Here is a 27602-nt window from a genome sequence, read left to right on the forward strand (position 1 = left end):
TTTTCCAAAAGGGTAATAGTAGTAATAATAATAATTATACACAAAGTTTTAGTCGGACCAAAAGACAAAAAGCAGTTTGTTTCCAATTCAAAAAATACAAACATTTGCTACAGGTACAAAATTATAAAAAGTTTGTATTTTCCTCTTGATCTGGTGACAGACACATACAGCAGAGATGTATATTTCACCAGCTCCAAATTCATATTAGCTATGGGAAATGGCAATAAAGAAAAAAATGTCCTGGTTAAGAAGAAAACACAAAAACAGCTTCTCATCTTTCATTTAACCAGAAGTGAACACTGTTATCTTATTCCTTTGCACTTTTTGGGTTGCCAACATTTAAATTAATGTTATTCATGCTTCATATAACAATCAGAAATAACAGCAGGTTTACCTCATGCATTTATTTTTAATATTCATCACATAATGTCTTCTTATCATGCTACCTAGAAAGGTTAGTGTTTTTATTGACAACATTTAAGGGAGGTGGAGGATGAAGGAATGCAGTTGGGATCCAGGAAAATTTCTATCTACTGCTTCACAAGAAAATGTTAGAAACCCAATTAGCATAAAAAATAATTTTTTAATTAATTCTGCTTGGATCTGTTTGCAATAACAAATGTAACAAAAGGTCGCTTAACAGAAGGGGAAAATGCTGCCGAGTGCCTCTGTCAAGTAAAACGCACGTCTATCTCCTGTATTGTGCAAAGATGCAGGAGCCCCACACATCTCGTCTCTGTGGCTTGCATATGGGCTTCTGCGTGTAAGAAGACCAAGTGCGTCTTATTTGTGATGGATTTGTGCTTCAGGCTGCCACTCCAGATGGTTCTCTGTGTGTGCAGCGTTCACTAGTGCTGGGCAGAGGAACTGTCAAAAATGTTGTCAGTAAAAACTAGAAGCAGCTCACTTTTTTTTTTTAATAGATTATTTAGGGAAAAAAAAGACTCTCCATCTTTGTTTGGTAATTTTCAGTGACAAGTGCCCTTTACAATGTGGTTGATTTGTTACCATAACCTGTTGAAGGACCTGAAGCCGTAATCTCCCTTCCAAAGTTGATCTAGCCAAGATGCTTGGGGTTTTCATGTTATCTTGCCTGGTTCAAAGTTGAATTCTTGACTTTGCTTTTTAAGCAGAATGCTGCAAAGCTGGTAAAGCCTGAGATTAGGTCTAACAACTCTCCTTCCTCATCTTTCTGTTTGTGAGCTAAGGATGTACTAGATGGCACCAGAAAGCTGCTGCTACCAGGTTGTTGGTACTTTGCATCCCTTCTCACAGGAGCGGGTAATCTGAATTGTGGTTGGCAGTCGCACACAGGGTTTTCATATGGTGGTAGTGGCAGCTTAGCCTTGATCTCATCTCTCCTTCACCTTGTTTAAGAAATATTCTTATGTAAGAAAGAAAGAAAAAAAATCTGCATCTCACATTTCTTCTTGCTCTAGAACAACTCGGAAACTAGAGTATTGGGTGCTCTCTGCCATCTTTACTAACTACACTTTGAGGAAAAAAACAAAAAAACAAATAAAAATAAACCCTTACACAGCACTGCGACAGAGCTCTATCACCAGCCAAGAACAAACTACAGTAATACACTATCATGGTGTTATTTACAACACAATTTAACATTATTCATATATTAAATTACATTTAATACTTTTCCTCTTAAACTCTGATATATGTGAACTCATGCTTTTTTGTGTGTGTTTTATTTACTTTGTTCAGTCCAATATATTTTCCTCCATGCGTCTTAACTGTATAGACAAGCATGGGAGGTTACAATGCTGTTTGCCTGTCTTTTCTATGTTTTTAGAAGCCAAATTGCTTTCCAAATGCATGATACGTCACAGTATGCTACTATCCTCACTGACACTTATTTTGTAGTTGATACCTTTCCACAGCAGAAGTAGTAAGGGATTGTCAACTAGATCTGTGCTCATATTGATACTAAGTCTTAGTAAGAGGTCTTCTTGTGAGCTCTTTTTGAGCTGATGAGAGGAAAGAAGGGAGTGGAAACTGTGTAGTATTGCACGCCTCGGGAAGTCTGACAGTGCTCCTGATGGCACGCTGCTTCTGTTTGGTCCCACTAAGTTTAACAGGGAAATTTGGAGAGAAAAGAGCCAGGAAGAAGGTTCACAAAGGATAAGGTTTGGGTTCAAGAGTCCTTCTTTGCTCTGCAGGACAAAGTTTGCCTGCTGTATTTATTTAGCAGCTGTGCAGCAGATGTTTCAAATTAGCATATGCAGAAGTCGAGCTTTGTTATGCTTATTAGAGGAGGGCTTGGGTTTGGGTTTTTTCCCCAAACATTAAGTCAATTTATAGCTACCTTGTGCGGACTCTGCACCATACTGGATGAGATTAATCCCAGTGCAAAAGGCTCTGCTCTCCTGCTTCCAAGGAACGGCCTGGCCTCGAGGAGCAGCAGAGTCCCGTGAAAGGCACCTCTGTGCAGGTCCGGGTGCCGGAGGAGCTTGGAGTCCCAGAGAGCTGCACCAATACCCCAAGGAATGAAAAGGAAGCAAGAGACATCCAAAGTGGTCCCCTTGGGTATTTATGCTGCTCCTCAGCTCCCTGGGTTCTCCCTGGGCAGTCAGCAACACAGTTTCTGTGAGGATTAAACTACTAAAGGCTGGCTCCTTCCAAAAGAAGGGATTTGGAGGAAGCAAAAACTTGCATAGGAGATGCTGTAGATGAAGAACATGGGAACTGCTGGGTTTATAATGAGATGGACCTCGGGCGAGTTACCTGCAGAGAAATAAACTACCTCCAGCCCCAAGCAGAGAGGTGGAAGTGCCCCACTTCTCCCCACCTGATGCTGTTCTGCAAAAGGAAAGTTCTGCTCTGCCTACATTCAGGTGGGTACTGCTGTCTGGATGCTCTGCATAAATATTCATGTATGGAATAATTAGTTTCCTAGCATAATTCTAACTACTTAAGCATTATTTCTGTTAATCAAACTACCACACTCTAGTGGGGTAATTTGGTTTATTGCTATGGTCCATGCCAAGTCCAAGTCCTTGAACTTGTACACAACTAACATATACACCCACTTGGTTTTGGTTTAGACCTAGGCTAAATTAGTCTTACTAATGCAGGATACCTACTTCTAACTGTAGTCCTTTAATTTGTTTGCATTTCTGCTAGGTTATTAGGAGACTGTAATGGTAGCTAGTCTGTATCCTACTTTTATGAATGTTAGAGGATAACAACAAGCTTCTCTACAGCTCTGAAACATGTTGCTACCTACTGTCCGTATTTCCATTAGAAATTAGTAACTTGTATCGCTCAATGCCTTCTCCCCAAGGTATAACACACCGAGAACCCATACCAAAGCAACTATGAAAACCAAAGCAACTATGAAAACCAAAACCGAGTACCACAAACCATTCAGAATTAATTTTAAACATCTGGCAATGGTTGAAGATTGGAAAGATGTAAATTCATTTGAGTTTCCTTCACAGAAGTTGGGAGTAAAGACAAAGGTTCAGTCCCAAAACAAGCAACGCCCTTTTGTTTTTAATAGGAAAAGTGAAATTGGAGTGCCTTCTGTATTAAAATTACCACAGGATGTTGCCCAATATAAAAAACTATGTGCAACTTATGTACAGTATTCCCATACGCTGCTCTGACAGGCAATACTCAAAGCCAATGCTATGATTACAACTGTTAGGTTCGTAGAACACAACTTTACAACGAGCACACTCAAGGGGAAATTTGGGGTCTGGTAGCATTCTAGCTGAGGTAGGTTAAAACAGACCCACTAATTAGAAAATCCTGCACGAGTTCATATGGCATTAAACATAATGAAAAACTATAACACAGTTGGTCTCTGCTATTCTTTAAGAAATCAAAATGAGCATAGCACAGTTATTCCAATGTCTACAAGTTTACTAATACAATCCATTCCAGACTTTGCAGAAAGTACCGTTGTTTTCCCACTTAAAAGTTTATGTTATTTTTTCCCGTCAAGGTGCACGACTGTTCTGCAGGAGAGGTGGGCTACAGGATGCTTGGCTGGTTACGGGCAGCGTGATGGCAGACTGCTTTTTGTCTGTGCAGTAGCCCGGGACTGTTTCGTTCTGGGCTGCCTCCCGCTCCCCACAACGGCTGCAAGGTGGGATGAGCCCAGGGAGGATCCCGGCCGGTCTGTCACAGGGAAGCCCTGCTATCACTCAGCACTACCTGAGCGATGTGCTCTGGGCAGAGACCAGAAGTGGACCTGCACCAGGATGCTCGGGGGCCGGCAGGCTGCCCGAAGGCAGGCCTGGGCTGTTTGTCCTGTGGCTGTGGTTTAATGCAAGGCAGTAAGCTGGATTTTGGTTAGAGTATTTGTTTTTAGGTTTAATAATTACATGTCGGGTAACAATACGCGCGTGCGTATACGTATGCTTGGAGAGGAAAATGTGTATAAGCAGCAGGATGCAAAAAAAGGAAACGGTACGTGGGCGGGATGTAAGAGTTTATGCTTTTCTTGTTTGATAGCACTGCACTTGCATAGGATTAGAGTGACAGAGTCCAAGATGTGACGGGCTCACACAGTCTGCTGCATCTTGTTCTTACGCATCGCTGCTATACACACACACACACTTGCATACGTTAGCTGGGTTCAGAGGAAAAGCAGCGCACACACGAATCAATGTGTTTTCTGATAACAGCACGCAGGTGACAGCGCCATGGCTGGGGGAAGCCCCCCGTCAGTCAGGCTCCAGTTGTCATGGACAGGACCTGATACGGCTGCTTGTTTTCATGGGAGGTGCAAGACACAGATAAGTCTCACAAAAGATTTATGTCCCAATCCAGAAAAATTCTTAGGGACAGATTTCACATGAATGCTATGTGAATCTCTCTCGCTCGAGTGTTTCATTAGGATCAAGACATTAGTTAGCTCATACTAACCTAATAATAGAAAATTAAGGCTTCTGATCTCAAAGTTACATTGGAACTTCAGCTGCCCAGGACTTATCAGGATCAAGGCTGGAAAGCAGCATTTCTCTACATGGGACACTTTGCATGTGCCATATTTAAATAAATCTCTTATCAATTCCATTCAAAGGGATCTCCCCTGCACTGTTTTTCAAGAGTTGTGCTGATAATTGCAATCATATCTGTATGTGATGACCTCCACAATCACACCTAAATAAGAAACACTAAAATGTAGCAAGGATATTTTTCTCTCTTCTTTTCATATCTGAGTTCTGTATTTATCATGGTGCTAGCTAAAATGAACACAATTATTGCATGGCAGTGTTTGGAAACCAATCCAATTCTCATTGAAGATAACAAGGTAAGTTCTGCCACTGAATTCTAGGGGAATGTTATCCCATAGCTTACCACAGTGTAGAGCCAGAAGGAATAATTAATGGTCGTTTGAGCCCCTAAATGTAATGGCCAACCAGGAATATTTTAACTGAACACACAGCCTCCACTTCAGCTGTCAAAACATATGCTGTCTCGATTTAAGGACTTCAGGTGGCAAAGGAATCCGGTTCACCTTCTGGTGAATTGGTCCAACAGCTGTTGTTCCCCAGTCTTAGTCTCACCCATTTTTTTCCTGCATCCCTAATTTCCTTTAAGCACACATCCAGCCATGAGAGAGAGAAAATACACTCATCTAACTTTTGCTTTATAAATATACGTGTGTGCGTGCGTGCACGTGTGTGTACAGACTTATGCAATGCGGTGTAGATATGTTCGGGTACCCATCTGCAATCGAGTGCCAGTTCAGTGGGTATGCCTGCTATGGCTGTTAAATTAAAAGTGGAGGGGTGTAGCTGTAACCAGTGAGTTACTCGGTGAGCAACACGCTGTACAATGCCTTAAGTCAGGGAAGAGAATGTTTTTTTACTGACTTACTGAGAAGTGCCAAATCACACCGAGAAAGCTTACAGAATCCAGCACAGGGGCAGGCAAGGGCTTCCTTAGTTGTTGGGCAACTTGGGCTGTTTCACACATTGTGGCACCTCCAGTCCCGTGTGGAGGGTCACCTGCACAAAGAAGAAACAACATGGAGTCAAAACTGGGACATCCTCAGCAGAAAGCATTCATGAAGGCCAAGAGCAAGTAAATGGTAGGGGAAGGGCCATGGGACTTCAGGTCCAGGTTTAAGTCATCAAGAATATTAATGGAGATGACACTGAGCCCTGGAAATGAACAGGTGTCCTTCCCCCTTCCCTCCTGAATATCTTGGGGTCTAGAAACCAGGTGTCCACATCTCTTCCCAAATCCACCCACCAGCTGTAGGTGTCCAACAGTGCTGCTTGCCAGATGCAAGGTGGATGGCACCTTTGTGTGAGAGACGCCACGTAGTTCAGGAAAGGGATCACACAGTGGAGTCCATGTAATAAATACAAGAAAATCTTTTTGTCTTTGCTGTTCTGGCGGGACAGAGCACAGGACATTTTAGTGCTCCTTCTATAACCTGACATTTCTACAAGGTCAGAGTCCCCGCACAGAGGTACTAGGGCACCATTCAACAGCAAACACAAGCTTAAACTCAGAGTTTCTCCCTGCCCCCTTGTTGGCAATGGGGCAAAATGTTGGCCTTAAGAAATGTAAGCTGGGTACTTAAAGGATATAGGTAGCTAAAACTGAAGGTAGGTTGTGAGTGAAAACCTGTGTTGAATATAGCACTGAGGTGCCGAGAGAAGTGCCTGTGTCTTCCACATTGGTGCATCAAAGACAATAAAGCTATGAAACCCTCTTGAAAGGTTTGGATGCCACCAGTAACTAATGTTAAGTGTTCATGTACTAATAAGGCCTTGTGAGATTTCTGGTTTCAGTTTGGGTGTTTTAAATGATGAATGTTCCATCCTGGCTGCATTGGTCCTGCCTGACTTAAGCTGACCTCCTTCAGTCCTCAGGCTCCTGGGTGTTTCCATAGGTTCTCCCTTACACTACATCCTGTTTCTAGCCATATGCAGTGGTCTTGAAGTAAAAATGCATTATATTTAAAAAGAGTTCCTCCAAGAGGAGATCCTCTTGAGAACAGAGAGCCATCTCCAAAATTCAGAAAGAGCAGGAATGATGTACTGACTGGGTCTTCTCTGTTGCACTAATTCTCTCACCTATCTTGTCTTTGCTCTACTTAGCACTGTGCTGCTCACATTTCTGTCTCTTGCCAATGTAAATAATATCCAAACGTAAGATCTAAGAGGAGTTATGATACTCATGTTTTTCAGTCAAACTGGCAGAGGAAGCCTTAGCACTGCTGTTTTCCATGTGGAGCGTTGCAGCAAAGTGTAGGAATTAGTGTGTGCAGGTACTTGTACTTGCTTTTACAGCATTACCATAAAGGCAAAGCAGAAGGTCAAATGCAGTTTTCCAAAAAGTGTTAGTAGCCTAGGTGTCAGTCTGAGAAGGAAAGAGCCCCTATCCAGACTGGCTATCTAGAGATGACGTTGGCAGCCCCAGCAGCCATGGTCGGTAGCACACGTTCTCCTTTAGATGAGCAGGGTAAGTGGGACTGAACTGCAGAAGACTTACCTGGACATTTCGATTGAGGCTCAAGGCAGGCATGAAGACACCCTCGATATTTTCAAATGCTGGAGGCCCTTGCTGCTGCCCATTTATGTAAAAGGTCAGGTTGTGCTTGTTCAGATCCAGGAGAACACCAACGGTGGCACCTTTAGAAACTCCTCCTTCAGTCCTAAGGTACAAAGGGACCACACTGTTGGTGAAGGCAGAGCGCTACACTGCCGCTGCTCTCTCTAGGGCAAGGCAGTCTTACTAAGGAAAGGGAGAATGGAGCAGCACAGTGAAATGATTATCCTGCGGCATTTGGCAATGACTGATCCACATCTTTATCTGAAGCATATATACCACGTTCATTGGAGCTTGATGGGGGGATCCTAAAGAGAAATTAGATCCATCTCTCCTCCAGTTGCAATCCAGGAGCTGAAAACAGGGTCCAGAGCTAACAGGTCCCCTCAGCTGACAAGAGATGGGGAGGTGAGCAGGTCAGGTCAGTACTGAGTGTGCGGGACCGGAGTGCTGGAGACACGGCTCCTCAGAGCATCCCTGCTATAGTGAAGCGATGCACAGCGGGGAATGAAAAAGCAGAAACCTGGTCTCCTAGGCATTAATTTCTAAATATTATGCCTGCTAACAGCTTGAGACTCAGACTTCCAGTTCAAGTACTCACCTTGGCATCCCCTAAGGGGACCCAGCATTCCAGAGATCAGGGAGCCAGCAGAGGCACAACAGATACTGCTTTTGGGGAGGAAGAGAAGGTGGGGCTGGTTAGGGTCAAGAGTAGCTCCCTGACTTACAAGGTGCTCAGCTATAGGACTGGGAGCTGTTTCAAGTGTGCAGGCACGGTTATTAATACCGGCGATAATTGGTTGTGTCAGGAGCAGCTGCTGAGAGCTACTGTGGTATCAGAGCTTGCCAGGACAGCCTCAGCCAGCCATTACATGCTTGAGTGATTTGACATTAATGCACTTTGATTTGGAGGTTAGTCAAATACAGTATTACTTTAAAGAGCGCGGAGCAAAAAAAACCCTACTAGATATGCAGATTGGCCACAGGCACTGCTACTCTGCTAATATCATGGGGGATCTGCAATGGATTTACAGCCTGACACAATTTGTTCAGGCTAAATCAGGTTTCAAATAATTTGCAGTAGGAAAGGAAGCAGCTGTCTTTTGTCCCACGCACTCCCCTCGGGCACACAACATTCACAAGATTAATGCAATTTTAACATAAAATTTATCACAATAGGTAAGCAAAACATCAAAAAAGGTGGGGGGAGGGATCAAAATATGGTTAGAAAGAATATAGTCCAGGGTAAGAAATTTTCATTTTGTCCACTAGGTGTCAGAAACTGATTTCTTTAGACTAAATGTGGCACAAGGCATTTCCTCTGAAGGTAGAGGGAGATTTATCCGTGGCATAATAGTATAGAATACTATTCCGACTTCTCCATTTAAAGCTCTTCATACAATAACAGTATAGCTGAGAATCACGAACCGGGCTCACAGATGTGTTACATTTCAAACTATACAGTTCTGAGGTTCCTTTTACCCGGCTTCTGGTCGTATAAGCATTGCTAGGTTTCTCTTTGAGCTCTTCTCCAAAGCCATAAAGTAAATTCTTTTCCAACAATAGTTAAGATACTTACTTATCCTCTGTATCTCAGTATCTAGACTGTTTTTATTAAAATCACTCAATGATAAAACTCATGATGACATTGTGGGAAGCTACAGTACTCTGATCTAGAGCTAGTTACAGATAGATTACATTACTTTTTCTCTGTTTAGGACCAGCTTTGATTGCAGGGCACCACATTTTATATCCTGCGGCATTTTAAAATAGATTTTATGACATCCTTTTAAATGACATTGATTCTCGTGGGGAAACAGAAACAGCAACTTTGCCTTTTTGAGATTATTCTGCTCTTCCCTATATGATAAGCTAATTTGCTTCTTGTGGGCTAATTAGCTGTGTGCTGCACAGTGACATTGAGTGACTCCTCCGCAGCCCCCGGGGACAGCCCCGCTGCAGAGGAGGTGGATGGTGCCTGCAGAGCCCAGCCGAGGCGGGTGCAGGACCCGGCAAGGCCCCTCCAGGAGCCACGGGGGCACGGGGGCAGAGCAGAGGGATGGGGACTCTCTCCCCTCCTCGCTGCCACAAGTCTTGCAGGACTTCAGCAGGTAGATTGCCCCGTTCCTCCGCTGCCACCTCCTCAGAGCGAGCAACCAGCTCCAGCAGGACAAAGCCAGGGCAAGGGCAAGCGGCGGACATTGGCTGTGCTGCGACCACAGAGGCTGGACTTCTTCTGAGGCCAAACAGCTGCTCTTCCCCAGCATCCCATGATTTCCTTGGGAACAGTACGTTGAGGACTCCAGTGCTTTTTGGATTACTGTCATGGTCACTTCCTTTAGGAGAACTGGGAGAGTCAAAGTTTCATGAGCAAACTAATGCAAGGCATTTCCTCACTCTTCTGTAGATCATTTAGACAGCACTACAGCACATTTTTTCTAATAAAAGCCTTAGTTGCAATAAAAGAAGCCAGCTGGCTCAAGAGACTCAAACTGATGTTGCTCTCTCCTGGTACACTTCTGTGGCAGCATGTGAAAAAGATGCTGCTTTACTGTAATGCATTTTTTAAACTACTTAATGAGAGTTATACCATAGACCCCTAGTAATCTGCAGGCCATGTAAAAGGAAAATACAACTGTTTGTTACAATACTTCTTCAATAAATACTTAACATTCATTAAATGATAATCCAGTTTTGAAGACATGCACTACTCTTACATTATTTCAAGTAAATCCCACTTCTCACACTTCTTTTCTCACAGTCCTGCACATTTTTAATGATGTGCAATGATAAGTCCTGAGTGTGTAAGTGCTGTGCAGAAGCCTGGAAGGTCTGAGTACAGATAGGGAAATCTGGCTACCATGAAAAACGCCATTGCCTGTGGCAGTGGAGGCTGCTATTCTAAGACGCTTTCAACAGGAGCTTGGACAATGTGCAGGATAAGACTGCATGGATTGGCTTGAGGAATTAGGAATAGTAATAAGTTTAACTATTATTGGAAAATAAAGTTTAACAATTTATGAACACTTTAATAAACTGAAGAATTAGTTTAACTTACCATTATCAGTATTTTAATCATGAGCTTCACAGTAACTTTACCATGTCTGTTGTCAAGGACAGTATTTTTCAGTCAATTAAAACATTTTTGTGTGATGAAAACCTGGTCTTGTGATCTCTGAAGTCAGTGAGGGGACTCTCCTGATCACAGGGGGATTTAAGACTACATTCCAAACTCTCTGGATTTTGACTTCCCGCTGTCTTTCAATATAAAACATGTCGGTGCGATTTCCGTCTTTCTTTACACAACCATGGAGCGGCTGGAGTATCACCTATAGCATCAGGTACTCCTGCTCTCGGGAACTTTGCCAAGGAACGCATCTATTGCAATGAATGTCAGAACCTCTTAGCAAAGGACATACAACACCTCTGGTGTGAACTGATTATTTCCAGGAACAACGAGGCTGAAAGGTACCTCACAAAGCTATATCCCTGCCCTAAAGTATTTTCTTAACTAGTTTGCTCAACCTAATCTCAAAGGTGCTCTCTGTTTTTGATAGCATTAGCCTCTTCTGTTCATGCATCTTCTTCCAGTATTACAGAAGTCTTGATAGTTTTTAAGGATGTAGACAGGTCCAATTTTGTGTGCTGTGAGTGAAAGGAACAGGAAAGTACTCTAAATGTGACAGGTCCCATGAATGGGTCTTTCAAGCTCCACCTCAGCTTACCCTTGAAGCTAGTAATTTATTTATTGCCCTAATTTAATCTCATGAAGATTAGGAAGCATGAAATGATTACCAAGATGTAACCTCCATCACAATAACATCCAAGAGGCTAGAAGCTGACAATAAATTTCCTTTGGACTGTGATACTGTGCTGTCGTGCACTTGTCTCCAGTGGGGAAAAACAACTAGGCAACAATAACTGTTTCCACAAGACTATTACAGCTAATGAGTTACAAAACTGACCTACTTGACTTTCATAGTCAAAAATATACTGCCTAGACCTAATTTCATTGAAGCGCATGTGATTTCATAAGACTCCGTGCCCTTTGCGAGCGTACTTCCCTTGAACAGATATTCCATGGCTCTATCCATGCCTTGGATGTGCCTGCAAAGCCTTTGTGTTTTACCTAGTAAATACTGGGTAACTATCATCAACAGAAAGCACTTTGTTCTCCTGTTTAAGCAGAATGATTGGAAATCCAAAGTGATTCCATTGTTTGTGCTTCTCAGTAGAAAAATCTTTCGCTTAGCTCGTGTGTTGCTTGCCAGGAGGAGCGTCCCGAGGACCAAATCCATAAAATAGGTTTCTGGGACAGTAGTACGCAGAACAGTTGCCAGCTTTTTTCCAGAAAACATAAGCTGTTTCACAGACCATTAAAATGAATACAGCTTAACATTACTTCTGCCCTAAATCGAATCGAGATGTTAAAGGGACAGAGCACCTTTTGATGTATTTTATTATACTGATGTTATTTTACTCTAAGGTCTTTGGACCCATGGAAAATATTCCAGTTGACTTCAGATAGCTTTTGATCCAGCAACAAGGTTCTTCCACCTGTCTGTAATGAACTGCAAAATCAAACTATGCTTCAAATAAAATTTCCCAGCAATTGCAGTATACTTAGTTAAAATACAAGTATGCTTTAGAGTATAAATGACTATTCAACAGGAGACTTTACAACCAGCTTTAGGATACAGTGAATGTTGGCATGAACTTATCTCTTTAAGGAGAGAATATCTGCATTTGAGCATTTTAAAAATCACTGCAAGCCTTTCTTTTAATCATTTGGTATAACAGAAACAACACCTGAGCTAGTGAGTGTGGAAGACCTGCTGGGACAGTCAGTAGAAAACTAAATCAAAATTGATTCCCGCTCTGCCACAGACCTGCTACATATCCTTGGCCGGTCACTTTATTCGTACATCTATCTCCCATTGTGACAGAGTAGGAATACATTTTCCAAAATAAGCAAGGGTGACCAAGCACTGGAACAGGCTGCCCAAGGAGGCTGTGGAATCTCCTTCTCTGGAGATATTCAAAACCCGCCTGGACGCAATCCTGTGCAACCTGCTCTAGGTGATCCTGCCTTAGCAGGTCCCTTCCAACCCTTACCCTTCTGTGATTCTGTGAAGGGACTTAGCATCCTGAATCACACTCTTCAGTGGAGATCTTCTCAAGGGTCTCAGTTCCGGTAATCCTCAGCTGACCCTCAGCTAGGGCTGACCCTCTCATGGGACAGAGAGAGAGAGAGCACTGCACTTCTGCTCTGGTAATACCTCAGGGACCTTCAAGTGGAGCTGACCATGTCTACTCTAGACAGTCCAGCATCACGTCAAAAAGAAACACAGCCAGCACTAAGCAGAGGTAACTATCGTGAAGGCTGAAAGCCATGCAACCGTGTCAGCACAACACTGGATCTGTGCTGATACACGTTGTCTCTGTGTGATCCATCCCTGGAGGCAGCTTCAGTTAGAAGATGTCTCCCCACCGCTCTGTTTCATAGAGTACATAGAGCCTCTAAGTGGTGGGAGAAAGAGGGGTTTGGTGACAATGGCTAGGGGCATCCTGAAATCCTCCTTTGTGCAAGGTGGTTGTACTGGTTGAGACACTTTGCAAAGCTCAGTTGGATGGAAGCTGTCACTTAACAGTCGCTTGTATCCAAATCACCCCAGGTGTGACCTACAGCATTACCTTCAGTCAGCTTTCAGGACTGGCAACAAACACCTGCCTTTTGGACAGGTGATCACCAGTGCTTTGCCTAATTGTTGTGCAACCCTGCAGCCAAGATTTCTCCTGAGGAAGAAAATCAATCACCTTTCTCCTTACGCTCCTCCAGCAATGAGAGAGAAATCCTGCATCCCCGTGCGCTGTGCTCCTGTCTGCTGACGTCGTGGGTGGGACATGCAATAATGGGCTTAAATCACAGCAGGGGGGATTTAGGCTAGATCTCAGGAAAAAACTGCTAACAGTGAGGATAACAAACACCAACAGATTGCTACGGTGCAATTGCTGTCACCAGTGATTTTTAAGAAGGAATAAAATAACTACAATTACAGGGAGATGGATTAGATGGATGGCTGAATCTCCTTCCTCTGATGCAAAGCAGAAAAAAAACATCAGCAATGAGAAAAGCACACAGGTGGCGCTTACCGATTGGTGTGAGAATTGCAATGCATGAACCAGCTCCGGTTGTTGTCAACGTACATGGCCCATGCCTTGTCGTCCTTGCCTAGCATCATGTCCTTGATGACGTTAATCCTGGCAATGCCAAAGGCTGGATCCGGGTGGTTGTCATACCGGTCCACATGCAGTTCCCAGTAATGCACGCCCTTGGAGAAGGCTGCTGTACCAAGAACAACCCGGTCATCGTAACTGTTGCAGGTGGCAGTCTGGTTGTCATTCGACAGGACTATGTCTCTGTGAGCTGAGGAGGGGTCGAAGGTGAACCACGCCACTGTGGAAGGGGAAAGAAAAGGCAGGATTATGGCAGAACGGGCCGTGTTCAAGTGTCATCTGCTTTACTTCAGTTAGGAGAATGAGATTCTGCCTTCCTAAAGACCCCACTGTGCTTTCAGGTAATAAAGAAAGACAATCTTTCCTTGTTACTGTAGGCAGCTACACAAGATTGCTTTGAGCCGGTGCCCTGCTGTTTTTCAGCTCAGAAGTGCCTTATATTATCTGTGCTTGTTCCTTTGAACACAAGCTGCTAAGGGCAGAGACTTTCTGTTCTCACACAGTGACAAGAAAGTCATTGAGGAGACAAAGGCTTCCCATGATATGGAAGCTGCTCACATAGGTGAATAGGTTCAGGATGGTCTTTAATGGAAATGGAGTTCCACTGTGTCCGTGCTGGTTAGGACTGACTTCACTAGTTTATCAAAGGAGGGGAAAAAAAGAAAAGAAAAAAACAAAACAAAACAAAACAGAAAAAGCTCTTAAAGTATAAATATTTTATACTGCCCTATTTTGGCAACACAGCATAAAAGTGGAAGGGATAATAGCATGCACTTCTCAATTCATTACAATATCATTAACAAAGATGAACTTCTTCTAATGCCTGTATGGATGTCAAGTATAATTACAGAGCAACAAGCATGAATTCCCATCTCTGTATTATCAAACCTTGCTGTGAAATTGAAGCAGTAGTGAAGAAAAAGGCAAATTCCAAAGATATATGAAGAAGTGGAGACAGAGTGGCACAAAAATATGCAGTGTGTTGCATAACTGCTTCTGTATGCTAAAGCAAATAAGAATCTGTTAGACCCCAATCTTCTACAGCCAAATGAAATTGCATTATTTAAAACCTGAAGTGTTACTGATAATGGAAAATCCCCAAAAGCGCTAGGAGGACAGCTCAGTCCCTGTGCACGCTCAGTTCCTGGCCTCTCCACTCAGATGATCCCAAATCTCCATGCTGGTAAGTGCCAAAGATATGAGTGGGTATAAAGGGATGAAAGCGTCCTGCCACCAAGACCTGCAGTTTTTCACTTGGAAACTGGCAAAAATGCAACTCACCATCCGATGTCTGTAAAATAACTGTCTTGCTGTAAGGACCAACTCCTGATGAATTGAAAGCTTTGACTCTTGCATTATAGGTACTGTTGAAATGAAGGCCGTCGATGGTGCAGAGAGTCTCCTTGCCAACATATACTTCCTAAACATTCAAAAAAAAGAGAGGTAAAGAGGGACATAGTTCAACTATTTCTCTGTGCCTTTGATCACATGTTAAGACTTCTAAATATAAACCACAAGTGAATTGTTTCCCAAGATGTAGAAGTTATGCTGTTATAACACAGACAGCCACAGCAGTGGAGACATCAAGGATGATTAGCAGTGGAGACACTAAGGTGAAGATGAAGTTGGAGGGTACAGCAATAGAGGGCAACACAGAAAGTTCTTAATTTTTATCCTCTTTTCCCAAATATCTACTCCAAAACACTATTTTGGACAGTAGTCCAGTGTCTGACCTACCATGGCCATGCTTATATTTATGTAGGACCAAAGAAGGGGAGCATGGAAGAATAAAAAAAAAAAACCCAAGTAAGCAGTTTTATTCTGTTGGAAAGGTGGTCTCACATCTGCATTAAAATACAACTTTGAAACCTGCAGACACAGAGCCAGAAGAAATTGATCTCCTAAAGATTAGGATCACATGCCTCACATGATGAAACAGCAACTAGACAAAAGAGACATCATAAAAGTCTGCAAAGATTTATTAAACAGCAAGCACTTGTGTAATGTGAAATATTTCAAGAGGAAAAACACCTAGGCAGACTAATGAAGAGGATCAGTCATATTCTACAGTCTATGATGAACTGGAAGAAGTCTAGAAACCTCATGTTTTTTGGAAAACTGAACAAAGCAACAGAAAATGACAGAAAATGAAAAAATCCTGTCTTGGTAGTGGGTTGAAAACCACAATTCCTTTCACCTCCAATTTCTCTGATTCGGTGAAATCCATAGATTTTTGGTAGCAAAGGTCCTAAAGACCTTAAGGCTGCGACTAAGCAGACCACTCAGGCCCCAGTTCAGTTAAGACACTTAAGTATATGCCTAAGAGTAGTCCTGTTGATTAAGGCTCTTTGATATGAAGCTGAAGTGAATTAAGTATGTGATGAATAAGAAAGGGATTACTTAAGTTTACAGCAGGCCACATGTTTGTCCACTTTGCTACCATGGTGGCTGCTACAAATAATAAAATCTGTTGGGTCCTGAGCTAGCTGATGATCTTTCATGAAGAGAAAGAAGAGTTTTAATAGAATATCTTAATCTATCTCCATGTTATAACATATGCTGTCTGTGCAAAAAGTTGTATTTGTAGGACAACTCTCACATTATCTAATCCATTTCATATTTTCACCACTGTTCACTGCTTGTGTTTATTCAGATTGATACTCTCTGCTATGATGGGAGACAAAAACCATTCTTTAAATCCACCCATGGAATACTGATAAAATGCAATCAGTGTTATTGCTTTCAGATATATAATCCTTCATGAAAAGGGTCAGCAAACTCTTATTGAAATGGCACTGCTGAGAAGCCTGCAGTTTATCTTTCAAAGGCTAAAACTGAGGGTGTTTCTACCACAGCAAGCAAAGTGTTCCCCTGAGAAGCTGTCACCCTAGATTTTTAAGGATTGAGATGTTTTCTATCTTTTTCAATCCAAAATCTTGATGTGGCAGCGCTGGCAGTCCTAAAACCTTTGCCAGTTACAAAACCCCCCACACAAATGGGCTTAGATGTGCACCAGCCTGAAATCTTGTTTATTCACCAATATTTATTTAGATGTGAATAGCACTTGAAAGGGTTTATCCAAGACACTGGAATTTATAACACCTTGCTCCTAACTCTTCATTCATTATGCACTGGTAACACTCTTACCTACTAGTATTAACTACATTGGCAGCTCCCAGCAGCCGTTCACAAAGGTACCTTTTCACACGTTCAGTAGTGGAGACCAGCCTCTTCTAACCCATGTGAAAAGATACTTGGGCCAAGGAACTGAGGAGACCTTCCAGAAACACAGTGCCCTCTTGAAAATGCCCTGCCAATATCGCTGTCTCTTATAATGAGGGGTGTCCAAATCAGATGCCTTTGCTGGCTATGGGTGTAGCTGTTTGGCACAGGGAAGCAGTTCCTTAGGTGGACGTGTGCCAGGCTGTTTTAAGCTTGAGAAACTTCCAGGTTTCCAGTGAGAAGCCAGTTTGAAGCTCCCAAAGAAATGCCATTGCATGTTTTTGGCAAAATTTCCCATTTGTGAAGAGAGCAGCTGTACGCCACAATGATCTCCAGATGCTTTCAAGGCTCCTGACCCTAGCGAATGCACTGGGCCAGCCTGGTCCTGGAGCAACAGGAGCATGAAGCCTGTCTGAGGATAAAGCTCCACAGCTTCCAGCAGGACTTAGCTGGCAGAAAGCTGATTCAATTAATTCTGTAGTTTGTTTATCAGGACGTGGTGAGAAGGGACAGGAGCCTATAAGTACCCTTCACCCGCAAGCAGGAGCAAGCAGTTGTGGCATCACCCCGAGCGTCTGGAAGGACAGCACTCGGGATGCCTTCCCATACTTACCAACCTCATCGCAGCCTATCTGCAGAAAGCTTCCACCAGTCTGGTCTTATCCACTCCCAGATAAAAGATTTAGATACCCTGTATTTTTATGCAGGATCCCATTTTTACTCAGAAAACCAGGAAAAATTCAGTTGCATTTCCGGACCAAGAATCTCAGCTGTTGAAATGGGGTGCTATGGACAGACGAGAGTAGGGGCTTCAAAGAAGTCTCGGTTTTGTGGAATGAACCACTTTCGGCTCCTGTAGGCTAGTATGAGATTTTCTGCTCTGCTCTGACAACTCCAGGGGACCTCCAGGCCTTCTTCGCCAGAGCCTTGAGGACAACCTCAACCAAACTTCCTACCCAAGTTGGGGGTCCTTCCAATAAGCAGCATCTGCACTGCTTTCTACATCTGCACGACAGGAGCAGGGATGTATCCGTATCTTCCCTATGCCCTCTCCTCACTCTCGGACAGACACAAACCCATATCCTGAGGAAACTCACATACAAAGAAACACAAATAAATGCTGAATGAAATTCTCACTCGGAATTGGCCACCATCTCCATCATCAAGTTCCAAGATATAACCCTCCACTGGGTTGTGGCTCAAAGGTGGCATCCTCCAGGCCAATGTCACGCTGTTGTTTCTGGTGCAACACTTCTCCAGCTGCAGCAATGGGACGGGTGGCACTGTAACAGAAACTGGGTACAGATTAGTGTAACTCTGCCCTACCCTGCTAGTCTGCGCCGCAAGCAACCTTGACGACCGCTCACCTCCCTCCATTCCCTTCCTTGAAACAAAAGGCGGTAAAAATGATGTAATAATATGTTGTTACTCAACTAGACAAATCATTTGGCTGAAATATACAAACAGAAACATATCTGGACATGCTTCTGGTGCCTCATAAGAACTACCTCTGGGACCGCAGCATGGTGGCAAGGTAGAGCCTGAACTCCATCAACAGCAGGAAAACAATTCTTCATAATATTATTTTTTTTTAAATCTAATCTAACACCCCTCCCTCCCTTTTTTCATCAAAAGCACTGTGGATATGTTGTCTTTTTGGCAGCCATACTTAAAAGAAACCATTGAAGGAAATTGTTCCATTTGCAAATGTTATCTAAATCCCTTGGTTCAGATAGCAAAAGGAACTTCTGCACCACGGGAAACTGCTTGTGGCTCTGTCCTCTCAGAAATTACAGGTGCAAAGTTATCTACCAACATGCCTTTTTAGTGACTTGCTCAGGAGAAACACCAAGAGACTGTTGACCAGACCAGCATCTTAAAAACAAAAATAAACAGAACAAAACATTCAGCCATGCCTCTTTGGGAAAGAGGCCTCCACCACAACTTCTCTGCTAAACACAACTAAACTCTTACCTTTCACCCTTTGCTGGAAATTATAAAGTGAAAATTTGGTCTTCTGGAGAGATCTGTCACATATCTTATGCTCCACTGAAATGGCACAGGTTAAGTGGGATGTGAGCGATGCATAGACCCTGCCTGGTGTTCTGCCCAAGGCTGAATTTCACCATTCAGGATCATTTCTGCAGAGCTCAACCGTGTCTTACAAGGAGCTGAGTTCTCTGAGCGTTCATTGACTTAGCTCTGAACAATGTCAGTTTGCTCTTCTTTTATCTGCTCCGCTTTGAGCCTCTAGTTTATTTTCCTCCCTCTGTCTGCGTGAGAGCTAAGCCCTTGAGCTGTTCCTTTCATCCTATTTTACCTCTCCAGATAAAAGAGGACTGTTCACGTTTTGTGTATCAAGCAGTCTGTGGGAAAGTGGACGCTACTGTGTGACGGGGCTAAGGCTTTACCCCTATTTTGGAAGTGTCACGAAAGTCAACGTCACACTTGTGATAAACAGTGCAGAAGCCACCATGGCTTTCCGCTGGCATTATCCATCACCACAGTGAACACGGATGGTTGGTAGCCCAGAAGAATGACTGTGGTCTGAAACAAAAGAGCTTTATAAATTAGCTCTTGAAAGTTTTTCTGTGAAAAGAGAAAAAAAAAGCCTTGTTCCTATTCCTTGATATTTAAGGATGATTCAAAGGGTGTCATAAATAAAAACCTGCTTGTTTTTTCACATGGAAAGTTCAGAATTTTCTCTAGGAGACATTGTGTCTGGAGAAGGAACAGAAATGTGACATTACAAGAGTAAAAAACCTGAAAATGAGGACTTCAGAGGTAACAGGATTTTTTAAGTGAACAATTTTAAGTTTGGGGTTTTGTTTGTGTTTGTTGGCCTGTGTATTTCCAGGGTTGATGGGCCTGGGAGACGACAGGGCTGTATCAGCCATCCGCACTCCTACCACTTCAGCTAACCGTTTGACCCTCTCAGGAGGCGTTCGCTGGGTCCTCCCCACTTCTGAGACTCCCTCTGGCAAAACTGGATGACAACCTAATTCCTGACGTTCATAAAGTGCAAAATAAACAATACCCCCTCACCTCTGAATAAACCATTAACCTCTCCAATCCCCTGCAAAAACGTCCTAGGAACACTGATGGGAGGGTTTCAGGGACTGTTGACATTATGCACAACGCTGGAAAAAAAAGAGCAGAATTTTTGGAGGAAGCTAAGTGTGTTACGAGTGTTTCCCTTTTAATTATGGAAACAAGAATGCCATCTAGGATTAGACTATGTTTTCATATGGTAAAGTGCTGCTGTTCCCATTTCCCAGGGGCAGTGTGAATTCTGGCCATACATGTGAGAAGAATGGGGAAGTGCCTGGGCTTCTTTACTGTTTCACTGGACATCTAGGTTTTTGTGAGAAATCCTTACCAGCCTCCTACTCCCTCTGGGACAGCCTGTGACCTGAACTGCACAACCTACAGTAGCTGAAGGAGAGGTCAGAAGCTCCCACCGAGCTGTGCAGCTTTGCTGGATGTCACTCGCTGCGCCTGCCCTCCTCCCTCCTCCCCTGGATGCGGATGGGCAGACATTTGCCTTGATCTCAGATTCCCTCTGGGAGGAGAAAAGGTGAACACTTGTTGTAAAATCAGAGGAAAGTGAGAAACAAGTTGAATAATCGGGACACTGGGATATACTTCATATAGTGAAGAGCAATGGGACAGGACTAAGAAAAGAAAAATATAGGCTAACTTAAAAAAAAAGAAAAATAGAAGACTCAGATGTTAAATTACAGTGCTGTCCCACTTCTTGTGCAACTTAGAGTCCTCTAGAGAGTTTTTGAAGGAAAAGATTAAAAATATAAAGGGAGAAATGATACTGCATTGTCACAGGAAGACCTATTAATGAACCTGAATGATGTCCTGCTATTTTAAAAGTGCTTCATGCAGGTCACACTCAGCTAAAAAAATGTGATACTGATGTCTCATGTCAACTCAGCAGTTTCAAAACCACATTGCTCAATGGATCTCACAGCTGATCTCCTCTCAGGGTAAAGTAGGGCTGCTCCAGGATGTTGTCTGTTATTTGCCCTCTTGACAAGCAAATTGTGCAATGATGCCCTTCACCTTCCCAGATTAATTTTTAAAGGACTAAATGCAGTGAAAGAACAGGGCCCTCAGAAACATGAAAGCTTTGACCTCCTCCAAAACTGTAGCACAGCCCTGTAATAGCCTGAGTCACTGCTGTAGCAAGCGCCCTACAAACAGCGTTGTCGAGAGAGGAGAGACCTGGGTCCATGACGCAGAGCAAACAGAACCAGGGATAAAGCCTATGATGAAACTCTTTCATTATCAGGGCTGTGCAGCTCACGGCTGGAGAAGCAGAGAAGATTTGCAGCAGGAGATATGTGTAGGGTATCTTCATGGACTGGTTTGCAGAAGAGGGAAGGAGTCACTCCTGACAAGGAGAAGGGGCATATGAGTGAGTATTCGGAGATGGTACAGAAAAGTAGAGAGCAGCGATATTTTTTCCTATTTTGTACCTAGTCTCCATTTTACAACAAACCAAGATTGCATGGCAGTTCTGGCTGTTTGAACAAACCAAACCTGGAACACATATCTGCCTGTGCCCATAGCTTGAACTGAAGCAATGTGACGTACATATTGTGCCAGTCATCAAAGAGGACAGGAATTTTGTGCCAAGGCACTTAGAAAAAGTCACAGAGAGAAGAAAACGTGAACAGAGGAAAGGGATCTGGGAAAGCTCAAAATGCCAGCAACTACTAGAGCTGTGCACGTGTCTCAGCAGGCCAGCTAGCCTGGGGAGTGGGGACTCTTGCCAAAGGGCTGTCAGTGAGACCCTTTGGTCCACGTGACTGCTTAAGCATTACTTATGCACCTATCATATTTCTGCACATTTAATTTGTTACCGAATTGCTTTTTCTTTCTGTAAAAAGAAAAAAACCCACCCCCAATCTTTATTTACTGATATTAGCTTTAGATATGGGCTTATACAGAGTCCACCAGTAAGGTACATGAACAAGTCATGAAAGCAAATGTAATGTGATTTGTTCTCATTTTCCTTCTTCTTTGTCTAACACAGTGAATCAATGTTTACTTACAAGCAAGCTTTCACTCTAAATGACCCATGCAAGCTCACTGAGGTTGAATGAGGCCAGAGTTTGAAAAAAAAAAAAATTAGAAATTCAGTCATGCACTAAACATCGATAACAATAGCACAGACCTTACGTTGCAAAGCTTTTGGAATGAAACAACTTGCTGGAAAAGCCACGCTGGCCCTATGCTTCTAGGTTTCCCCAAAACTCCCTTTACAGATCATCTCTGACGTCTTTAATGCATCTATTCATCAGTATAGTTAATTAGTAATGTTCCCCTCAACACCAACATTTGGCAAAGGTTGATGACCTGTCGGTGCACTAGGGTAGGTAGGACTGGAGAAAGGAGCAGGTGTGAAGAGACGCCTAGATTTTTCTTCGTGAAACTGGAGGCTCAGAAATATACAAGTCCTGATGGTGATAAATAGCAAAATATCACCCTGCAACACCAGCATCTCCTCACAGTCAGCAAAGTGATGTTCCCAGTAAGTCTGGGTGCTCGCTGCTGAATTACTGAGTTGCTTACTCAGTGTTACCTATTCTGGGAAAATAACAGAAGAATGGCGAGGAGGACTGTAAACACGCCCAAGTGACTTGCAGCTGGGATGTAGAAAACCACATATATCGTACTAATCATTGTTTGGTCTTGTGTGCTTGACAAGTAGAACATCTGTGTTTAGATAACACAGGCCTGGGATAGACTCAGAGGCACCCTATCAAACGTGCCTGAGATTCCTGCCCTGCTGTGGGAAGTTCAAAACACGGTGGCAAGTTACACCTGCGTGAATCTCTGATATACAGGTGAAAACAGCAGGTTTGGCGAGCTTCTAGCAAGGACCGAGCTCTGCGGTGCCTGCGTTCCTGATTGTGTGCCTCTGCCCGGGCACTGCTTCGGAGACCCCCCAGTTTGTGAGATAATGAAAATAAATTTACTCTTTGCATCTAATCCATGGTTCTGTGGTTGTGTGGGGTCACACACCTATATTTCTAGATGCAAGACCACTGTGCATGACAAGATAATGCAGAGCTGGTTGAGGACACAAAGGTGAATTTCAGAAAAAGAAATGCCAAAGTGTCAGGCTGAGCAGCTCAAATGCAAATAGATTTGGTGTCATAAACTGAAAAATATAAATACACCTCTATATACTAAACAAACCTCCACATCTACGAACATTAGCTCGGGACCAGTCGGTGGCTTGTACTGCTTGGACACAGAGAGGTGTGAGGAGCAATAACGCAGTCCCTTACGAAGGAATGGTGGCCAGGGTAAATGGCATTTCCACCATTCTTTGCATGGCATGTACATGGTCACGCCAGGTGTGCTGACCAACCTGATGGGACATGCAGCAGGTAGTCCCTGATCAAGGCCAAAACAGCTCACAGAAAAGCCCTTCCTGAGGGGTATCTGCTACGGTGCCTCTGGGGAGCAAAGCCCAAGGGTGTTCATAAGCTCTGCACAGCTTTGGGCAGCAGCAGCCCTGACCTCTTCTTTGCACCTCAGACCGTGTTTAACTCAGTACCATAGCTTCGCTGCAATCATACAATAAATGAGAGCATCAGCAGACAACACTATCTTCCATAAAGCTCCAGTGAATCTGGCTCAATTAAAGTCTCTAAGTCTTCAAGCTTTAAGCCAGATGAATGCCCAAAAGCCAAATACCTAAGCTGCTCTCACCCCAAGTGACCTGGGGTTAATTAGCAATCTAAGTGGATAGTTTAACTAAATTCTTCATATCTTTGGATATAAGGACAGTAATGGTAGATTAGTATTAAATATATTTAACAATAAGTATGGCTAGCATTAAATATAAATTGATTTAAACAGACAAGTGCAGACAGTATTTGGGGAAGTTTTACCAGTGATACTCTTTCTCTCTTGACTCTGCTTTCCTGGCTGTTAACATTTCAAAGGAGCAGTTCACAGGTGTTTTTTGAGGAACTTTAATGTAGCCCATTTATGCCAAGACGCAAACCATTCTTGGTGAACAGACTTTGGCCTTTAACTGCTTATCCACTAAATTATTTTGCTAAATTATCCACCCTAATTATTTAATCTTGGGTCTCTTGGGTTCAGAATTAGGCCCAGAAAGAACAGATAAACTGAACAGAAATCTTTATGCTTGCTTGGAGTTAAAAAAAAGCACATTCGGCATCACGACACGATTATCCTTAACTCATTCATTGACTTCTGGCAGCCTCTACCCTGTCACCCACGTGTATAATTAAGGCTTGAATCACCACTGAGGGAAGCTAATGGCACCATTCCCAGGGACCACAATGGCCTTCAAATCTAGCCAGTCTGTGGATCTATCTAATTCTGATGCAGTTCTCATCCTGCACCATATAAACCAAGCTCATTACAAGCACATGATGTTAACCTATTTTTTGCCAATGGAATTTCTGTTCATCAGCTTCCTCTTTTAAATAATTTTTAAGCTCCTTTCCCTTTAGTGAAAGGGAATGATCCTTTTCCCAGGATCATTCAGATACCTGGAATCAAGGAAGGGTATAGCCATGGAGCTCCTTTCCCCTCGTGAACCTCTGCTTCACAATTTTATTTTAAGCTGGGCGCTGTTTGTAGCATAGTCCAGACAGAAGTCAAAGGGGTTTTTTTTTCCCTATTCAAGCCTATGTGTGTGTGGAGGAATATTTATTTACTACTTCAGCTGTTCCTGACAAGCTAGGGGTAATTGGTATTTTGAATGAACCATGTTAAATCTGGGGATGCTGTAAAATGGCATAAAGTCTCATGCAGCTAATGTCTTTTTAATCTTCAAAGCTGACAGATAGCCCTACTCTGAAGAATTTATCTATTCAAATCTTCAACTGCACCTGATATCTCTGTTTGAGCTTGTTCAGGTCCCCGCACGTGAGGTGAGCACACCTTTCTAGGAAACACCCAGTAACCTGAATTTCCTTGAAGACCTTTAAAACTCCCCAGCAATTTCAAGTCATTCCTCTTTCCTCCCTCCATGTCCCCCTTCTTCCCAGCACTGTTTCAACACATGCACAAAAATCAGAAAAAAGAAAATCACGAAAGCTCACCCCTACATTTCATCTGAATAAAATCCAGCTGGTGAATCGACTGCAGTAAAGGTTCGCTATCCAGAGTCAAGTCAAACTCAGCAGACACTTTTGGCTCCAAGGCTCCTTTGACCCACTGTTCCTGAGATACCTGAACGCGCTTGATTAAAGCATCCGAAATCTGAAAGAGAGTATTAGGGCTTATAATGAAACATCAGATGCACACATTAGAAGTGACAGAATGCCTGTGAGATACAGCACAATGAAAGCAGGAATACGACAGCACAACGGCTGAGACAGGATCTGGTCATTTTAGGGTGAGTTCCATTTATGTGGCAGCCTTTCATCTCGTCTTTTCAAAACAAGTCTTATTGTAGGGTAGGAAAGTAAAAATTGCATTTATAAAGCCTGTTAAGATTATGTTACGTATCATGTCTCTGAATGCCACATATACTTCTGCACTCTGTTCTCTGGTCTGCACAGTCTAGTTTTGCTCTCCTCTTCAAAAAGCAGTTGCACAGAGAGAGACTTAAATGTTAGAGGGTCTCTCCATTGAGCAGAGATGATTCAGTGGATGAAAGCTGAAAGGAATAAAAAAAAACAAATGGGAAGAAGGGTGTATATTTCTCACAGTGATGGTGATAAGTTGTCAGATTTTCAAAGAATATGACGGATTTTCTATCATTACATCAAAAGTGAATTTCATTTTTAAAGCTTTGCTCTGGTTCAGCCCACAGACAATTAGGCCAAAAGTCAGACTAAGATGACCGCAACGGACCCTTCTGGAAGTGAAATCCTGGCTCTGCAAAATCAATGAACTCAACTGTCCTTGAGTTCAGCAAAGCTGCCATTTGGATATCTGGAGTCTCTCCCAGTGAGCTCCCTGTAAGTCACAGGGAGCAGAATTTTCTTCTGGATAGGTCAGAGTGAGTTTTTCTTTATTGAAGGAATTCAGATACCCTTCCTCATTACACTTACTGGAGGACACTTCTGTCCAAGCCCCGGCATCAACGGCTCCTAATCTGTCTGGGCAATGAGTGGAGGAGCATCTTACAGCCTTCCTACAACCTTGCAGTCACTTGCTGGGATGCTGGATCCCTTGGCTGTGTTTCAATATCCTGGCTGCCCAAGTAGTTGCTCTAAGTAATGCAGTGCCTCAGCGTTTGCTGGTTGCCTTGAAAGCATCATTAGATAAACCAGGAAAAGGTAAAAACGAGTGTTTTTTTTAAAAAAGGTGACTGCAAAGAATGAAGCCGCAAAGGTTACAGGAAAAACAAGCTGAAATGAAAACGAAGCGTGTATCTAGCTAGCACGTAGATAAGACCTAAAGGTTTCATTTGTCCAGCAGTATTCAACTGACAGTCTGCTAAAATCTGTGTAGTCTTGAGATTAATACACACCACACATTTCCCACTCTTGCTTGAGACCAGACGTGACAGTAACAATCAATCTGGAGTGCTAATAGGTTTAAGTTGGCTAATTCTCATCCTGTTTTTTAGGGATGCTGTGACAGCCCCCTGACACTCATGCATCCATGTGTGCAGCGTGCCCTGTTCAGCTGACAGCCACGTGCAGATCATTTTGTCTGATGTGCCTTTCTTCTTAGGCAATTAATAAGGCAACAGAACTAATAGGGCAAAATAAAAGAATTACTAAAAATAATATAATTAATTAGGCAAAATAATTAATTGGATAATAAACCAGTTATGTTTTATCATCTCATCAACATTTTCACTGCTTGCACCTAAGAAACAATATCCTGCAAATTAAGGCAATTTTTGCTAGGCCAAATTTTGCAAAGAGGGGGTACCTGGATCCTCCAGCTACAAGACAGGTCTCGTAGCTCTGTGAGGTGCAACAACCCCAGTGAAGCAAAGCTACCCGCAAGCCCATAAGGCTGGATTTCCTCACAGGGGAGATGTGGAGAGAACTCTTTCACATGGGAAAGAGTAAAGCAAAGGGGAGAAGCAAAGCGGAGAAGTACTACTCTGCTGGGTCATAGACCAGGGAGCTCTGTGAGGCCCTGTGCTGGATTTCCCAGGTGAGAATAAAACAGGAGGTTAGTATTAGCTGCACAGCATCTCTCTTTTGGCCCAGAAGGAAGGGCTGGCAAGAGGGAAAACGTCAGCAGTCAGGAAGTGGTGTGACCGCTTACTCCGCACCTCGGTCAGAGTGCAGCTGTTCGAAGGCATCCCTTCGCTGGGACACTCGTGCAATCACCAGGCTGTCTGAGCTTTTCGACAGGACTAACAGGAGTTAAGGTGAACCTGCCTCGGGGGTGGAAGAGGCTAATTAGCAAAGCAGTCCATTTTTAGATTTAGCTTTAAATTGTATTCATTTTTCCACCAGAACATTGGAAAGGAAAATACCTGTAAAAACCCAGAGGGATCATTTTCTTTGATAACTTCTAGGCAGTACTCCATAAGCCCCGTTGACTGGCGTAGCTTCAGTGTACAGTGATTTATCTGGTCCCAAACAACCTGGAAAACAAGCATCAGTACAGTTCTGATGACTGCCTCAGCT

The 27602-nt window shown here is 43.1% G+C and overlaps 1 protein-coding gene across 3 annotated transcripts in view; it reads right to left on the reverse strand.

Annotated features, from left to right (window-relative positions):
* TRIM67 (tripartite motif containing 67) overlaps positions 1 to 27602 on the reverse strand; it is a 40894-nt gene continuing 13292 nt past the window's right edge. The window contains exons 4-10 of one of the 3 annotated variants that reach the window (XM_075748646.1): positions 27449 to 27559; positions 25107 to 25260; positions 18130 to 18275; positions 15052 to 15190; positions 13687 to 13990; positions 7477 to 7639; positions 1 to 5978 (exon numbers count right to left, since the gene is read on the reverse strand). In XM_075748646.1, coding sequence (XP_075604761.1) covers positions 5913 to 5978; positions 7477 to 7639; positions 13687 to 13990; positions 15052 to 15190; positions 18130 to 18275; positions 25107 to 25260; positions 27449 to 27559 — 1083 coding nt within the window. In that variant the 3' untranslated portion in view covers positions 1 to 5912. Of the gene's footprint in view, positions 5979 to 7476; positions 7640 to 13686; positions 13991 to 15051; positions 15191 to 18129; positions 18288 to 25100; positions 25261 to 27448; positions 27560 to 27602 lie in introns of all 3 variants that reach the window. The other 2 variants (XM_075748645.1, XM_075748644.1) reach the window with 2 other exon arrangements.

Source organism: Balearica regulorum, chromosome 3 (genome assembly GCF_011004875.1).
Source record: "Balearica regulorum gibbericeps isolate bBalReg1 chromosome 3, bBalReg1.pri, whole genome shotgun sequence".
Lineage (NCBI taxonomy): Eukaryota > Metazoa > Chordata > Aves > Gruiformes > Gruidae > Balearica > Balearica regulorum.